The 18,369-nt window shown below is 37.3% G+C and overlaps 1 protein-coding gene across 5 annotated transcripts in view; it reads left to right on the forward strand.

Annotated features, from left to right (window-relative positions):
• Window positions 1-18,369, forward strand: part of LOC114625675 (contactin-6) — a 358,006-nt gene that overhangs the window by 271,625 nt on the left and 68,012 nt on the right. For 2 of the 5 annotated variants that reach the window (XM_028773030.1, XM_028773029.1), the window contains 4 exons: window positions 3,710-3,894; window positions 8,350-8,486; window positions 9,313-9,442; window positions 11,128-11,278. In XM_028773030.1, coding sequence (XP_028628863.1) covers window positions 3,710-3,894; window positions 8,350-8,486; window positions 9,313-9,442; window positions 11,128-11,278 — 603 coding nt within the window. The remainder of the gene's footprint in view (window positions 1-3,709; window positions 3,895-8,349; window positions 8,487-9,312; window positions 9,443-11,127; window positions 11,279-18,369) is intronic. The other 3 variants (XM_028773032.1, XM_028773033.1, XM_028773034.1) reach the window with 2 other exon arrangements.

Here is an 18,369-nt window from a genome sequence, read left to right on the forward strand (position 1 = left end):
GCAGAGCTCCTCGGAGTCCAGAGGTCTCTGTGGTCTTATGCCCCTAATCTCCTGGGTGGAAGAACTCCTGGGACTCAGGCCACCTCTTGGATCTGGTAATCCTTCTGTTCTGAGTGCAGTGGCTCCTCGGCTGCTCTGAGTGCAGTGGGTTCTCGATGACTCAGGATTCAGTTTCAGCTGCTCTGAGTGCAGTGGCTCCTAGATGACTCAGAATTCAGTTTCTCCACAGGACAGGAGCAGACCAACTCTGTGTCAGCTGCTCTGAGTGCAGTGGGTCCCTGATGACTCAGAATTCAGTTTCAGCTGCTCTGAGTGCAGTGGCTCCTGGATGACTCAGGATTCAGTTTCTCCACAGGACAGGAGCAGACCGACTCTGTGCCTGCTCCAGTCCAAGGGACCAGGCAGGGGCCGAAGGGAAGTGGAATTCCGGAGGGGCGGGGTTTGGGTAGCTGCTGTGCCCTGGATGTCCCTGGCTCCCAGATGTACCTCTGGGGCTTAGGGAGTGAGATGGAGTTCTTACCAGCTGCTCTGAGTGCAGTGGCTCCTGGATGACTCAGGATTCAGTTTCTCCACAGGACAGGAGCAGACCGACTCTGTCTGCTCCAGTCCAAGGGACCAGGCAGGGGCCGAAGGGAAGTGGAATTCCGGAGGGGCTGGGTTTGGGTAGCTGCTGTGCCCTGGATGTCCCTGGCTCCCAGATGTATCTCTGGGGCTTAGGGAGTGAGATGGAGTTCTTACCAGCTGCTCTGAGTGCAGTGGCTCCTGGATGACTCAGGATTCAGTTTCTCCACAGGACAGGAGCAGACCGACTCTGTCTTTTCTTTTTTAACCAGAAAATTTTCTATCTCTGCCCAGTCTCATACAGTCCCGTATTTCTTGCTTTTGTCTGTTAGTTTGGTATAATTTTGGTCTGGTAGGACAGTAAGTTCTGAAAATACATTTCCTAACGCATAGTTTTGCACAAGGGTTCCACTGCTTGCTTTTGACGTCATCTCTGCTTAGTTTTACAGACTTCCATTTCTGTGCGAATGTAGCATCTATATTAGAAGCAGCATTCTTGGATTCCTTGCCATTGGTATTTTAACTGAAGTAGCACATGATTAGAGTGGAAGGAGATTTTAACTATTTGCTCTTCTTGGAGGTCTACTTTGAAAAGAAATTTTTTTCTGAAAGTGACTGTAATAAGACTTCTTAGGAAGTAGCCATAAGAACAGGAAGAACGTAGTCAGAGAAGCAAGGTAGAAGAGCAGAATCAATACAGAATCAAGCAAAGTTCTAAACATACTTTAGTTCACTAAATGAGGTCTGGAGAAAATGAAGTCACACCCAGTGTCATCCTGCAGCCACAGACTCAAGCAAGAGTGAAAAGTGGACTAAGAACTCTTCTTGAGGGCAGAGGTTTATGCAGATACTTTCTGTACAGCTATAATTGTCTACAACAGTTTGACAGCAGATGAAAAGAAAGTACTATAGCTGTGTAGTCTTTTGTGATGGGGTGCAGGATATGTGGAGTATAAATACTAGAAAGAATGGCTGTGGAGAACAGGCTGACAGCTGATACTTTTTTGCTCTACTGCACAAAATTCAAAAGCTATGTCTATATTGTATGCTTCTTTTCTACTATTAAAGAACATTTACCAGTGAAAATCTAATGTAATCACTGAGGTCTTTGTTTTTCTAAATTCAGGATAGTTAGAATAGGTTGAGCTCATCATGTTTGATATCACACTGTAGGACCACTGAAAGTAGGGACCCATTGTTTTGAGACTATAACTGTCTAGATTTCAATGTGATACTCTTTTTTTTTTGGTGGTGGTAGAGGGGTTGAGACAGGGTTTCTCTGTGTAGCCCTGACTGTCCTGGAACTCACTCTGTAGACCAGCCTGGGCTCGAACTCAGAAATCCACCCACCTCTGCCTCCCAAGTGCTAGGATGAAAGGCATGTGCGAGCACTGCCTGGCTGTGTGATATTCTTCTAATATAAGTATTTCCTTGTACTTTATAATACAGGTTATAAGTCTATGATCAATGTGGAAAGGAGAAGTCAGTAGAAAGAAACATAAATGATATTTGTTCCACAACTTCCCAAAGACAACATTACTGTGCTTATGTAGACAATGACCTTCTATTACCAATTGAATATCACATATAGTTTGAAATGTTTCAGACATCAGTAATACCTTTACATCTAAATATGTTTTCATGTAGAACTTCATTTTCATTCATTAGAAGCCTGAGAAAATCAGTGATTAAGAAAAGAAGTTACCTTGTATGGAATAAGCCAATTTACTAACATGTAGTCTAAAGTTGTGGAAAGTGACATTTTAAAGAGATAGAAACTAAAGCTGGCATTTTTTTTTGTGTGTGTTGAATAAATTCAAATTATTACTGGAAATTGTATATTAATTTTGTGGAAAAGAGACAACTCAAGCATTGATTTGGAGAACGTTTCTGACCACCTCGTGAAAGTCTACAATAGTTTACCATGTAATTTGTCTTTGATATATGTCACAGGACTATCATACAGTTTAGCCAGTATGAATTCCTAAAGCATATGAAGGTCAGTGGGTATTTTCAAAGCTTCTCTGGAGCCGTCACTCATTTTCTTCACTTATCTGCTGCTCACACTCTACAGATCCTTATCTGTCAGCTCTCCTGCTAATGACTGGATGGTTCTCTAACATCTCTCTTACATCTTTGACAAGACTGATAAATGGACTTTGCAAACGGACTTACTAATATCATTGTCCATTAAAATTTGAAATATAACTAGAGTAGAGATATCGAGGACATTTGAAAAATCTATATGGGAAGGAGCAATAGCTTAAAGGTAGAGAATGGATGCTTGCATCAACACACCGGAGTTTCATTTTATAGATGATGAGTGTTTCTGAATCCTTTTGTGTCTTTTCCTAGAGCTGTGTTTTCTTCTGCATATGATGATATGGCTTTCTCTACCAGAGAATACCAACACATTGACTATTGTTTGGAATTTGATTTCGCATATTTTTCCTCATTTTAAATATATCTATGTTAGACTAAAATATTAAATTCCTATAAGTAGAACATTCTATTTATAAATATTTTATAATGAGGCACAGTCATAATAAAAATCCATTATAAGTTATAATCTTTAGAGGATGTGGAGCTTTGGGTTCCAAAGTTATTCAGATTTGTTTTATGTTATCTCATATCCTTAACAATCAGACTCACCTATCATGCATATTTTAGAGTAAAATACTAATTTACCAATAGAGGATCATATTATTTTAAACTAGAAATGCATTCTGCCTTAGTCTTAAATATTATATTCTTAAAGGAATCGTCCATGATCAACACATTATCATTGATCAAATCATATTGCTTACCTTTCTTTCAGTTTTTACAGTTTGCAAATGTATTTATTTTTACACTCTGTTTATAATGTTTCTCTGTTAATCTATGAGCAATATGAGAATAGATGGCATGTGTATTCTATTACTAATATAGTCTCTAAGCATAGCACAATGCCTTATCAATAGAAGGCAAGGAAGCAAATCTTAAATAGGTGGCTGAATGAGTGAGTGGTGAATGATTGTGTGATCTGAAAACTAATCATACTATAATAGGTTGAATTGTTTTCCTGAGAGTTACTTTCCAGGTTTCTTTTATTTTATCCTGATGTCATAACAAAAACCATCATCTATTCTAATGAAGTATAACTGTTTAGTCCAGTCCCTGAAATTAGTTGGAGGAGGTTGGATGGAAGCCCGATGCCAGGGAAAGTCAAGTACAGCAAATCTCAAGCTATCCTTGAAATCCCCAAGTTCCAACAAGAGGATGAAGGCTTTTATGAGTGCATCGCAGGTAACCTTCGAGGAAGAAACCTTGCAAAGGGTCAACTCATTTTCTATGGTGAGTAAATAGAATTACAGAATGTGTGTGAGATTTTACTATGCTTCAAAGCAAATAAGAGAAGACATTCACATACTATGGACATGTGTCATGATAGAAATTAGACAGGCCCATTTCCAGTTGGATGCTTAGTTTAGTAATTGACAGGTAGGAATGATTGTCTTTAAAATATGGCTTTTGAAGTTGGTATCTTAGTAGATAGAAGTGCTTACAAGTATTAGGAGCTGAATTCAAATCTCCATCAACCACATAAAAAGATGGACATACTGCTGAGAGCTTACCAGTCTACCCAATTGGCAAACTCCAAGTTCAGAGAAAATTGCTGTCTCAAAAACTAAGGTACAATAGGTACCCCCTCAACATCTATCTATGCATTCCACATGTATATGTGTGCACATGCACACACATCTATACATACTCATAAATACAATACATAGCATTGCTTTTTTTATTTGACTGGAGAATGTTAGTCATTTCATAATTAACAATGATAAAGTTTATCATACAAGGTATTCATTATTACACTACATTTACTAGAGAATATTCATGAGGAGCTTATGGCAATCTTAAATAGTCTTCTAAACAGGATTTACAAACAAAATGGAAAAATAAATAGAAAAATTGACTAGATGGTGGTTTGTATTATTTATTTGCATTTATTAGTGCTTGTCTGCCCATACAGAGATGACAGAAAAATCAGTTCATTGCCTCATAATATATTATTACCATCCATAGCTACTAGAATATCATTTTAACTAGATACTTTTGGTTATACTCAATGGATATATTGCCCCAATATTATCTTTAGGTCTTGTTTCATCCAGACCAAAATAAGAACATCCTTGAATTTTTCTATTTTTACTTTTTTTCTGTGTACTACCCTCATGCAAGCTGCCTGTGCATGCTGCCTAGGATACTAGGAAAGGGTGTCATATAGGTGCTTTGACTCAAGCACAGGTCTTCTAGAAGAGCAGCCAAAGCTCTGATATGCTGATCCATCTTTGCAGCACCAAAATTTCTTTTTAAAATATATTAAACCTATAAAATATAGAAAGGAAATATTACAATATTTGGAGATTCTACGATATATAACTCCCGGGAACTATATTGTTTGTAGCCAAAATATTTTTTCTATATATCCTGATTTTATAACTGATGAAATTATTCAAAACAATGTTTGGATAATTTGAAAGTTTATTATAATTATCTCACACAGTAATGATTGGATATACTGTGAGGAGAACAGCTGTATCTTTGGATACATTGCTTTCCATTTTATTTAGAATTTCCAATTTTCACCTGAAGTGAAAGTTACTTCCTATAAATAGAATATAATTTCCCTTTTATTACTGTTCTACAATTTTACTGATGCTTGCCAAGGAAAGTAATTTGTACTTTTTTCAATAGTATCACTTCTTAAAGGACAGTCTTTGTCAGCTGGCATCTTTGGCTATGTGTTAGTAAGAAACAACTGTAAGTTTTACGATACTAAAAATATTACAAGTGTTGGCTCAGTTTTAATAAAAATATTTCATGTTTTTCTATATAGTAGAAAAAGCAGCCCCTAAGTGATGGACCAGAATACAATTATCTAAAACTGTGTATTTATCAAGAGTTAGGTTACATAAATTTTTAATATAAATTCATAATTTGTAGAATGATCATAGGCATAAATAATTTTCAGTGATGTTATAGTTAAGAGAGTTCAGATTAGTTGAGAAAGATCTCACAGGTACTGGTAGTCAAATTCAAGGTCAAAGCCCTAAAGAATCATCTAAACTTGGACTCTTTCTACTCTACCACAGTTTTTGAACACAGGGTTCCAAGTCCATCTCACCAGAGCTAATCAACTATTTAATGGTTATGAACAATCCTTTCGGAATAAAAAGAAAAAAAACCTGATGGATTAGATAATCACTATTCATCATAGTCATGTATTTATTTACATGTCACAAAATTAAGAGAAGTCATCTTACGTCAGAGTCAAATAATACCTAAAAGAAATCAAATAAAAAAATAATACCTAAAGGAATTCAAGAGAGAGTTTCTATCATTTTTATAATGCTAAGCTTAAGTTACAACTCAAGAATGGTGACATTGCCTATCCTTCTATAGTTTGTGTTTTTACCCCTAAAATGAACCTTTAATGTATCACTATAATTACAGAAATTATAGTGTGTTTATAGGAGTTGGAGTTCTATAGCTAGCAGTAGGAGAAAATGGTAAATCTAAAGATTTAAATTATTTCTTTTCTGTATATCTTATATACACAAATATTTAAGACTTCTTATTAGAATGCTAAGAATAAAATTAATATACACATTAAATAAATATGTCTTAATGTTGCAATTATTACAGTAAAAAATAGCATGTATGTATGTATTTACTATGTATGTATGTTGTATTTTAGACTCCAGGTAAAGTTTAGATTTAAGAGCATGTATTGCTGTTGCAGAAGACATTATTTCATTTTCCAGAATCTGTATCTGGCATGTCACAACAGTAAGCTTGTAGATATAGCTCCCTGGGGATCTGACTCCTCTGGCTTCTTCAGAAAATGCATGTCCCCACTTATAGACATACAAATAGACACATAAGCACACACAAACACAAACATACATATATGTGATATATATATATATATATATATATATATATATATATATATATATATAAATCTTTTAAACTTATACCAAACTTTATAAGCTATAAAGTATTTTTCTCACGTCAAATACATATTGCAACAATTTAAATAAATACTTACAAATTATTTTATTAGTAGCACAAAGAAAGAAGATTGAGTTTTGTCTGTGCATGGAGTTCTCATAAACCATGGTATGATTTATTTCTCAAGACCTCAGGAGGGATGTTCTAAAATAGGAAATCGAGCTGATTTCCACTGGAGATAATCATTGGCTAAGTCTCACCACCCAGGGATAACATGATTCCTTCTATTTGGTGACCAGCTCCTTACAGAGCCTTAATGGGGGCATGCATCACAGTAGAAAAGTCTGGCAATCAGACTCACAGGTTTTGTGGTACATAGTATTTCAACTCCACATAACCCCATTTCCTTCTCTATTTGATGTAGTGAGTACAGCATAGCATGTCACAGGACTAGGCTGAAATAGTCTACTATCAGGTGTGTTCTAAGTCTTGTTTCATAGTTTTATTTGTATTCCTTCGTCAACAACCTATTTAATACCATTGCATCTTTTGATAGGATGTGGAGAAGTTTATCACTGTCTAACTGTTAGGCAAGAACCAAGGAATACATGCCTTCCTGCATCCCTTAGCTTTCCCTAGGTATATAGCTCATGAAGATTCATTAGAAGTTTATTTAAAACAAGATACCCCTTGCTGTTGACAATCAATAAGTCCGCTTTCGTTGACTGTATTTCTGTCTCACCTGAAAAAACCTCAGACTTGCCATTATACTAGTACTCACCAAAAGTACTCACCATAATTTAGCTTCTGATTTCTTAAAACACCATCTTGAAGTGGTTTTCAAATGACTCTGTAAAATCCAGTCATAAGAACCTGTAGCAGCAAGAGATAAAGCATTTGCGAGGTCAGGATGTTGGTGCCGGGATGCTAAATAAATTAAGCACAACAGTGTAAGATGTCTAACTAGCCTTATCTAGAGATTCTGAGGAAAGCCAGGTACTCTTCCTTCTACAAGTATACAAGGGCAGGACTAAATAAAAGAGAGACGAGATCAGTATCTGTGTGCAGGTTCCAAATACCTGTAGTGGACAGGATATTTACATAATCCATTTAACTATTTTCCTGAATGACTGTAAGGTAACCAATCCCATTACACTAGTTTACAACTATGAAGAACTTCCTTATATCAGAAAATGAATTTGCTCAACTTCCATTTGTAGGGTTAAAGTTAAGTATTTAATACATTTACCACTCTCAAAATCTGCATTACTTCCCAAGAGCCAACAGAATATTGGACTATCCAATAAGAAGTGAAGGATCACAGTTATATATGTTAAAATATTGGGAAGAATTATTTCTAGTTAAAATACATTTACATTTTGTAGGCTTTAAACATGTATATTTAAAGAAAATTTGCCCTCAAAGGGTTAGGACTTAGTTTCATCCTCTTAATTGACATTTGTACTGTTATTTAGCATGGCAATATTCTTCAGCAGTTTTCTGTATTTTGACCTTTACTCAGAATTTACAAGTTGTTGCACAGGTGCAGGAAATGACAGACAGCAACCTTTAGCTTGAGCCAAATATGGGGTGATAATTGTGACAGTTGCCCCTACAAGACTCCTGCAGTGTTCCTCCCCTCATACCACATATATTATAACGGAAGTTCACCTGGGCCCAGTTAATCTCCTAATCACTAAGAACTTGGAACACATTGTATTACCTTGAATGACTTGCCAACAAGATATCCTTGATCTGTTTTTATTTTATTTTTTGTTTTTCAAATAGCTCCTCCAGAATGGGAACAGAAAATCCAAAATACATACCTTTCTATCTATGACAGTTTATTTTGGGAATGCAAAGCTACTGGAAATCCAATTCCTTCGTACACGTGGCTAAAGAATGGTGAACATCTCAACACAGAAGTAAGTAACTAGATGTTAGAAACTCCTTGTTAGTAACAGTCGTTCTCAGTAATCGCTGATATCTATGGAGTGTTTAGTGTGCTCCAGGAAAGGAAATTTCACTTTTTAATCCTTAAATAAACTAGAAGGAAGAAATGTGGGCTGGGATAGAAAACTTGGACATAGTCACACTAACAGTGATGATTCCACCTGCATTTAGATATGGTCATTGGCACATGTTCAGGCAGCATTAACTGGATTCAGTGGGAAAAGAAAAGAAAAGAAGAGAGAGAGAGAGAGAGAGAGAGAGAGAGAGAGAGAGAGAGAGAGGGAGGGAGGGAGGGAGGGAGGGAGGGAGAGAGAGAGAGAGAGAGAGAGAGAGAGAGAGAGAGAGAGAGAGAGAAAGAGAGACCATTCCTTCAAATAGATGAAAGAATGTGTTTCAGAGGGGCTGAGACATTTGTTCAAACAGAATGAAGCACCTTCTACAGGTAAAATTAGTTTTCAGAATAGTACCTGTGTATAGGACCCACATGAGGAGCATTTAGAGAAATGAAAACATTTTCCAAGGTTATAGAACAGTGAGTAGAAGATATATATATATATGGTGTATTTATATTATGTATATATATATATATATATATATATATATATATATATATATATAATTTTTAAAAACTTTAGAAAACAACTCAAGATCTTGAATTAAAGGACCAAAACATTTTAGTTCTCAGAATTGGCACAAATGTTGCTTATTAATATATTTTGTGCAAGAAAATTACATTAACAATGACACATCTTTTATATTAAAATAATAACACCTTTTGCATGGCTATTTCTTTATTAGGACAGAATTCAGATTGAAAATGGAACTCTTATCATCACCATGCTGAATGTGTCAGACTCGGGTATCTACCAGTGTGCTGCAGAAAACAAATATCAGACAATTTATGCAAATGCAGAATTGAGAGTTTTAGGTGAGTCATTCATTTATAACTAAAAATGTTTTGAAGTCTGAACCTGATTTTTTTTTCTGTGAAGTAGAAATTATTGTCCTTTAAAACAATGAGAAATATTTCATTTAGCTTTTTACATCAAACATTTTAGACAAAAGATGTTTTAGTTACTCTTCTGATTTGTCAATGCATTAATATCTATTAGATATTCCCAATTCTAATAGAATTCTCTATTAGAGATTCAGCCGGATTACTAGATTCAAGTGGGTGGTCTTGGAATACAAACCAATAGAACTCAGTAAAAATCTTTTCGGCTACAAATGAAAGCATGAGAAATAATTTCAACCTCACACAAGCATAAGAATGGCAAATGACAGTTTATAGAGACTTAGGACATGGTGACCTACATTATCTTCTTTAAGGTGTGCACTGGATGTCAAGTAGGAAATTGTAACCAGGCACTATCACTGAAAACCCTTCCTGGAAGATGGGTAGATGTGTGTTTTCAATATGGCCTCTTGTAGCTGTGGACGATAAATCGATATTCAAGGCAGGAGAAAAGTGAGATGATATCCTGCCATATCTATCTCTGTGATTAAAAAACAATAATTTCTTAAGCTTCCATAGAAAGCTCCCTTCATTTACTTACTAGAATTCTTGTCATATTACCATGAAAACACTAAGAAAAACTTGGAACAAGGAACACAGTGCCTTTTGGTAGAAAGTATTATGTTTGGAACAGAGAGAAATTGGCACCTCATGAAATTTAAGCAAACATGTCTGCTTCAATAAATGAGTCTCAGACATCTTAACCTATGAGTTGATTATTATAGGAAGAATGGTAGAAAGAAGATGAAGATAGAGAACAAATATAGGCTTTTAAATGTCAGGCGTTTGTTCAATACTACCATCCCACTTAAAATTATTTTATACCAGGATCCAAGTATAAAAAAAATACTCAAATGAGAGTGACCCTTACCTTTGCTGAACTTACACTGTGAGAAAACAACTAAATGTAAAAGGTGGCTATTCATATGGTCAAAAACTGACCGGTTGCTATCCAAACACAAGGCAAGCCAAATAAAACCTTAATTGAGGACACTCTTTTCAATCTGGGATCACAAAAGAAAGTTGCACAGGTCAAATGAAGGCAGAGAAGCAATTCCTGAAAAAACAAGAAGCCAGACAGCCTGACCTACATGAAAACTTAAGTTCACTCAAAGTTTAGAAATTGAAATTAGATATACACATCCACCTTTCAGGAACACGGAAGGTTTAGGTGCTTCCCAGGCTCTTTGTTCATTCTTGCTTCAGTATTATATTTCCAACTTGGTTGGAACACAACCAAAACTGACAAACGTAATTTTTCTAAATTTCACTTACATGATCTACTTCTGCAGAAGACAGACATAGTTTCCTCCATTAAAATTTCTGGAAGAAATTGTCCAGAGTACAAAAGTACAAAAGTACTTCTGATTTGCTTCACTGATGTAAATCATGTATATACATATATTTTTATCTATTTATATATTATGTGAATGTATGTGTGTATGTGTGTGTGTATTTAAACTGGCCATAAAACAACTTGAGCCTATTAAAACTAATTTTTAACACAAATGTTATGTTTCTTTCAATATATTGGTGTAAACAATTTATTCAATGTTAATTGAGTGATTTAACAACTCAATATTTAATTTTGGTTCTAGCCTCACCTCCAGATTTCTCAAAAAATCCCATTAAAAAAGTTTCAGTTGTTCAAGTTGGTGGTGACATTTCTATTGAATGCAAACCAAATGCTTTCCCCAAAGCATCTATTTCCTGGAAAAGAGGAACAGAGAACCTGAAGCAAAGTAAAAGGTAAAAAAAAAAACTTATTTTATATATACTTTTTAAAATTTTATAATCTGCCATCTCCTAAACCCAGCTTCTTTCTTCTGTAATAAACTTCCTATGGGGTGCCCCACGATGCCAATAGTTTCCACATCGTATACATATATAAGTAGCTGTAAAGCTAAAGTCTGTTTGTATAATTCGGCTGCAATATTTTTATCGCACACACTTATAATAGAGGTATATTTTTAAACCCCTTTAAGACTTTTCTCTATATTCAGTTTGAAGACTTTTTCCTGACCCAGCCTGCTGAGAAACCACTGAGAACATTACACAAAAGCAGGAGACGCTCATATTCACACACCTGGTACTGTGGTTTTTAAATAGTCACACAGGTGTTCACCCCACGACAAAATGAATTCACCACATGAAAAAAAAGTGAGGAGAGGTTCCTGTAGAGAAGCAAGTGAGGTTTCATTTCACGATGGATGTAGTTAAGAAATTTGAAGTCAGCACTTGAATGTTTTCTAGAACACAGAAGCAGAAAAGAATAGTTATTTTTTGTCTACATATAATACACTATATTACTGATAATACATATTACATTGTTGTATATATTCTTATGTATTTTTTTGTATAGAGGTCAGGCCACAGTTGGCAGCGCTATTTGAATGATTCCTAAATATGACTGAATCTTGCTGTTATGAATGAACCATTGTGCATGTATGAGTTCATTGAGCTTTGCAACATCATATTAAACAATGACCCACATCTGGCAAAATAGGACACATGAAGAAAGAAGTAAAGTGAAATATGAATCATGTAAACACAGTCAAGAGATGTACAGTTGACAAATACCACAAGCATTTGTTTGGCAGGGTTTTCATAAGAGGTCACTGTAAGAATTAGAGACTGCTGTTGGCTTCTCAACTCATGTATGTGTATGTTGGAACAGGTGAGTGAAATCAAATAGTTTCCTTTGCTGTCCACAGTTGGCCATTCCTAGGAATTAACAGTGAGTACCCAGTTAAGGAATGTCAGGTGATGGGTGAGTATCTTTGCTGAATGGGTTTTACTTAGGGCCTATAGGGTAGGGAAGCCAAAAAGCAGAGAATGAACACATCTGAAAAGTAGATTACTGTAGTTAAGGGAATTGTCAGAGTTCAACTAAAATGGAGGACCTTTTACCCTATGGGTTGGCCATGGCTAGCAGACAATTGGCAGTTTTAAAGAAAAGGACCAGAAAGATTGGTATATGAGCTGTCACTACACATGAACAGTTACAACTTGATTTCAGTCGTATGGATACTACTAAAAATGTCTGAAGCTAAGGAAACAAAATTCTCTAAGCTGGATGTGAGAACCTTGATTGGATGTTAGCAGTCCTAATACTGCTTTTGTGGCCAATGAAAAGAGAATAAAAAAGAAAAATTACAAATTTCAGAGATTTGCATTGGTTTGTCTGACTCTCATGGTGCTGCCTGCTGTTTAGAGATATTTCCTAATATCTGATGAAGTGTTTAAAAGGTACTGTCCTAGTGCCTTCTGCATTTTTTCATCTTGCATTTATAAAATGTTTTTATTTAATATTTCTGGATTAAAGCATTTCTAGAATAGAAATTTCCTTGACTTTTGAAAGGATGAGTCAGAAAGGAATGGCTCTGGTAGTGTATTGGTGTCTTAGAGAAAGGCTTTACTTAGAGAAATGCCTCAAAACTAAGGGAGGGGTTCTTAAAACAAGGAGAAATAAAGCTGAAGCAACCTGCTGCAAGAGCCCAGACTGGCATTCTGGACCCCTTGAAGAACACTGCACAGTTGCTGTCCAAATGTTTTCTTTCATACCTAAAATTGAGTCAAAATCTAAACACATAGATGTGGAAGGACACTCTTGATATCACCTACTCTTATACTGCATTCTAGTTCTGTGGTTTTGGGTGCACTGATTAGCTCGGTTATAATGGATAAAATGACTGTAAACGTGTAGGGCAGAAAGACATGCCAGTGACCTTCTATGACCTTAAAATGCCAAAACACATGGTATATGAGGAGAGAGACGCTCACCAGAGAAACTGCAAAAGTTGGAGGTGAAATCGTTTCCTTAGCTGTCCACAGTTGGCCATTGTTAGGGGTTATCAGTGAGTACCCAGTTACAGAATGTCAGATGATGGGTGAGAAGCATAATCCAAAAAGCATTAGGAACATTTTGTTGTTGTTGTTTGTCTTTGGTTTGCCCAAGATAGAATCAGTTTCACCCTTGTAGCAGTTACTAATGGTCATATCAGATTCAAGCTCTCCTGACTGTGATGACAGGAACAGTTCCTGTGGCCTCTTAACCTAGAAAGAGCTTTCCAAAAAACATCCTCTGCTAGTTCAATGATTTCATTACACATTTTAACAATAAAAAGCAAACAAATTAAGTTCTGCATGTGCATTCTAAGAAAAAAAATGAAATAATTGAGCCCTAGCAGGATGTAGTAATTACAGGCATCTGTGTCTATCTGGTATGATGAATACTAAAGTAATTTGTAAAGGGCATTGAGCTGGCTTCATGGGACATCATATCACTGTGGGCTTTCTGCCTTGTCCCCTTATCTATTGCCTCTGACCTCACTGGTTTCATTAAGAGTGTGCCTTCATGCTGCTTATTGGAAAACAGAGCATCATGTTGCCATTTGTGTTGGCTTAATGGTTTTTCAGTGGTCTAGCCATAGAGACTTCTGAACAACTTGAAGATAAAAAAGAATTATAGAAAGAAAAAAAGAAAGTAAGGTACAAGAGGGAAGAGAAAGAAAAAGTGAATAAAATAAACTGGAAGAGAAGGAACCATTAGGATTAGTGGATTTTAATTTTTTTTCTCATATATCAAAGAAGTTGAGTTATAACCCTGCAATGTTTTACTCTATGAATATACTTTCAAGGTTTTTTTTTTCTACCGTAGGCCTCCTTATACACAATGAATTTAAAAGATAACATTGAAAAATTGCTTCTGATGCTGTCTTTAACACATCAAGTATAAGGTAGACCCTTCCTTTTATACTAGCAGCCTCACCATGAGATGATGTCTTAGGGTTTCTATTCCTGCACAAATATCATGACCAAGAAGCAAATTGGGGAGGAAAGGGTTTATTCATCTTACACTTCCACATTGCTTTTTATCACTAAAGGAAGTCAGGACTGGAACTCAAACAGATCAGGAAGCAAGAGCAGAGGCAGAGGCCGCGAGGAGATATTACTTACAGGCTTGCTTCCTCTGGCTTGCTCAGGATGCTTTCTTATATAACCTAAGACTACCAGCCCAGGGTTGGCATCACCCACCATGGGCCCTTCCACACTTGATCACTAATTGAGAAAATGCCTTACAGCTGGATCTCATGGAGGCATTTCCTCCTTTCTCTGTTACAACCCCAACTTCTTTTTTTTTTTTCAGGCTGTTTGTTTGTTTGTTTGTTTGTTTTATTTTCCGAGACAGGGTTTCTCTGTATAGCTCTGGCTGTCCTGGAACTCACTCTATAGACCAGGTTGGCCTCGAACTCAGAAATCTGCCTGGCTCTGCCTCCCAATGCTGGGATTAAAGGCATGTACCACCACCACCCGGCACAACCCCAAATTCTTTTGGGTCAAGTTGACACCCAAAACCGGCCAGTACCGTTGGGAACTGAGCCATTGTTTTTGGATACAGCACAAATCCTAGCAAAATAATTGTATTTACCTTGAAAGTGGCTATCATAATGGAAGATGGCATCATAAAAACAAAACATTAAAGTTCTAAGCATTGTCACAGATAAATTATTACATTAATCACAAATTAACTATTACAAATAAAGCAAAAAATTATAGGATTTATATGTCTTTGTCTATGCATGTGTGTGTGATTTTCAGTTCTTGACCTTGGGAACATGTATATAAAAAACAAATTTATTTTATTTATTTATTTATTTATTTATTTATTTATTTATTTATTTATGGTTTTGGTATAGAACTTCAGTATGGCACTATCTTGTTTGAAATTTCAATATCACTAACTCCTACTGCCAATAAAGTATAACTGCCCGAAGGTGGTTGAGATAGATTTTAAAAAGCCCATTCAAAGTAATCAACCTGTATTACCTACTTCCAAAAAGTGGTGACAATATATGTGTTTGGACAATTTCTTTCCTCTTTCATGAATCAAGAGTTTCCATCACAGACCCTGCAGATGATGTGGCTTCTACTTGGAACCACATTCTCTCCTTTTGTATCCTGAAAATCTTACCAGTATGGGGATAAAGGAGAATATTGTGAACCATCCCTTGTTTGAAGTAATGTTGACAAGTGTTTTAATCAATACATCTGTTAACTCAGACCAAGCAACAGTTCTTAATATGGTTAACTTGTGTCTTATCAGCTTATATGCCCTCATCATAGTCTTGGCTACTTTGAGACTTCTGTCTGAACTATAAGAGTTATAAAGGCAGAAAATTCCCCTCCCTGTAAACAAGGGCTACACAATGTCTGCCTCATTCTTTTTAGTGATACCACAGAATTAGTGACAATGCATAAATTGGACAGAAGTCAAATCATGCATTGCAAAGCACTCCACATTGAAATTAGACCTTCTGATCATTCTCCATGATCCTGAAAAGGGAGGGGGGAACACATCAGGCTAGTGATACTTATTTTAAGTTGCTATGTTAATTAATTATTAACTATTATGTCCACATAAATACTGCCTGTGTGGTGATTATGTGGTCAATAACAACAGAAATGTGTCTCTACTAGTTAAAATAGTAACTGCTGGTTCATGTGTGTCTTAATGATTTACTCAGGTATGCAAATCCCTAATCTAAATAGGTTCATTTCTAAGAATCATCAGTCAACTCAGATTGGGGGATTCAAAGTTTAAGGAGAATTATATGGTTAAAAGAAAAACCATAGAATTCTTTGAGCCTTATTTGTTCCCTCAACCTGACAGTCTGAATACTCAACACAAGCTAGAACATAACATATTTGAGTACATATTATTTATTCCCTGTGTTAAATGCTTCCTTTATTTTTCTTATACTTTTTTTTTTAGTGGTTGCACAGTATATCAGCAACTTTTCTTTTACTGGGAGGGTAACATTTTTCTTTATGAGTTTCACATCATGCACCCATAGTCTTGCCCATCTCTCCATCCCCTCATATCAACCCTTTGCCCTTCCAGCCTCCCCTACAAAATAAAACACACACACATACACCAACCACCACCACCACCATAACGACAATAAAAACAAAGCATCAAAAGTATCTTATCATGGAAGCTATAGTGTGACATAATGTATTCCACAGTATATTTCTCTGTTGATGTATTTTCACTTGAAAATATTCTTTTCAGTGAGTCATTGGTCTGGTTCGACATCTCTGGCTTCTGGGATAACCATCAATACTGGTTCTTTGCTGGGAATCTTTCTGGTTATCCTGTTGTTACCCTGTGTCATGGAGATCCTAGAGCTTTGGGACAGTAGGACAGGCACTTTCGTGTGTCCCAATCATTCACAGATTATATAGATTTTGCAGTAGGCCAATTTAGAGCCCTGGATCTGGGTTGTTCCTGGTTGGTACCTGAGCTCCTCAGCCTGCTGGCTCTTCACTAGGGTGAAGTCTCCACTACTGCTCAGGTTAAGTGACCTAGTGCCACCATTCATCACCATTCATCAGCAGGAGTCAGGGTCGTCTTTCTTGCTCTCATGCCCATGGGCTGACTCATCCCACCCACACCTCTAGAGCCATCTCCATCGTGCTACCCAGTCAAGGGTCAGGACCCACTCTCCCTAGTGCTGCAGCTTGTGAGGGGCTGGGCCAGGACTCTTCCTCTTGCTCTCACACCCTTGGGACTGGCTCACTAGTGCCTTTGCCATCAATACTAACTCCACTTATTGCTCAAGTGAGGTGCAGGACCCACCCTTCAGAGTGCTACAGCCATTGAGGGGACAGGGCTAATTCTCCCACTCCCGTACCCAGAGTGTCAGCTCTCTTGGTCACCTCAGGCAGCCAGCAGGTAGGGGTAGGGCATAACCCTCACACCCACACTACTTCATGCCTGACAACTGGTAAGGTCACCTTTCCTGTGCCCTTATCCTCAGGAGATGATTCACCTGTGCCTCTGCCACCAGGACCAGAACTACTGTACTTCCCAGATGAGATGCAAGAACTGTTCAATCCAGTGCTGCCATTGGTGAAAGACTGGGCCAGCTCTCCAGAACACTACACTCGTGAGGCTCAGAGTCAGTTATGCACAGAACCTGGACATCCTTATGGTCCCTGGTGGCTTTCCTGACCAGGGTCATCACAATATTCTCTAATGGTCCTCTGAGCCACTGACATCATCACCATCCCTCCATGGACTCAGACATGGACCTCAGTAGCAGCTCAGACAGGGACCTCACCATAGACCCAAGTATCAGGTCTAGCCACTCACAGAGTCTACCCCTTTCCACTTCTGAGTCTGCAGTTCCATTTTTCTTCATAATGCTCAAGCTGTTCTATTTCTCTATCTTTCCCATATGACCACCACATACACATACATTGTCATGGCTCCCACTGCAGGCTGTCAGGCCCCTGGGTAGCACCTTTCACCCATGCTTTTGCATGCTGTGGTAGCAAGCAGGTGTCTACGGCCAGTCTATTCCATATACTGGAGGGACGGTCTGTGGGTGGCATGGCAGTGTGCTTCTGTCTGTCTTCCTTCTCCTGTGCTACACGGTCTAGATTTGATTTGATTTGGTTTTTATGATTTTTCAGGCATAAGACAGCTTGGACTACCATGCTCAGCATCAAGCTAGGCAGAACAAAGGACTGACATCTACTCTGCCCCTGACTGATATAAGAATACCACCACCAACAAAGAATCTCTTTGCCCATTGCTGTGGGGGGCATAGCAGGGGGATTAATTTTCTTTTATAGTGACAAAACATCATGGCCAGAAGTAGCTGAGGGAATAATGTATTTGGGCTTACAGTTCCAGAAGTAAGGATCAAATGATGGGCAATGCATGGCATCAGGAGAAGGGTCAGAAAGCTGAGAAATCACATCTTCCTTCATGCTCACTCAGCAAGGAGAGAGAGAGAGAGAGAGAGAGAGAGAGAGAGAGAGAGAGAGAG

The sequence above is a fragment of the Grammomys surdaster genome, unplaced genomic scaffold (assembly GCF_004785775.1).
Source record: "Grammomys surdaster isolate TR1022 unplaced genomic scaffold, NIH_TR_1.0 220, whole genome shotgun sequence".
NCBI lineage: Eukaryota > Metazoa > Chordata > Mammalia > Rodentia > Muridae > Grammomys > Grammomys surdaster.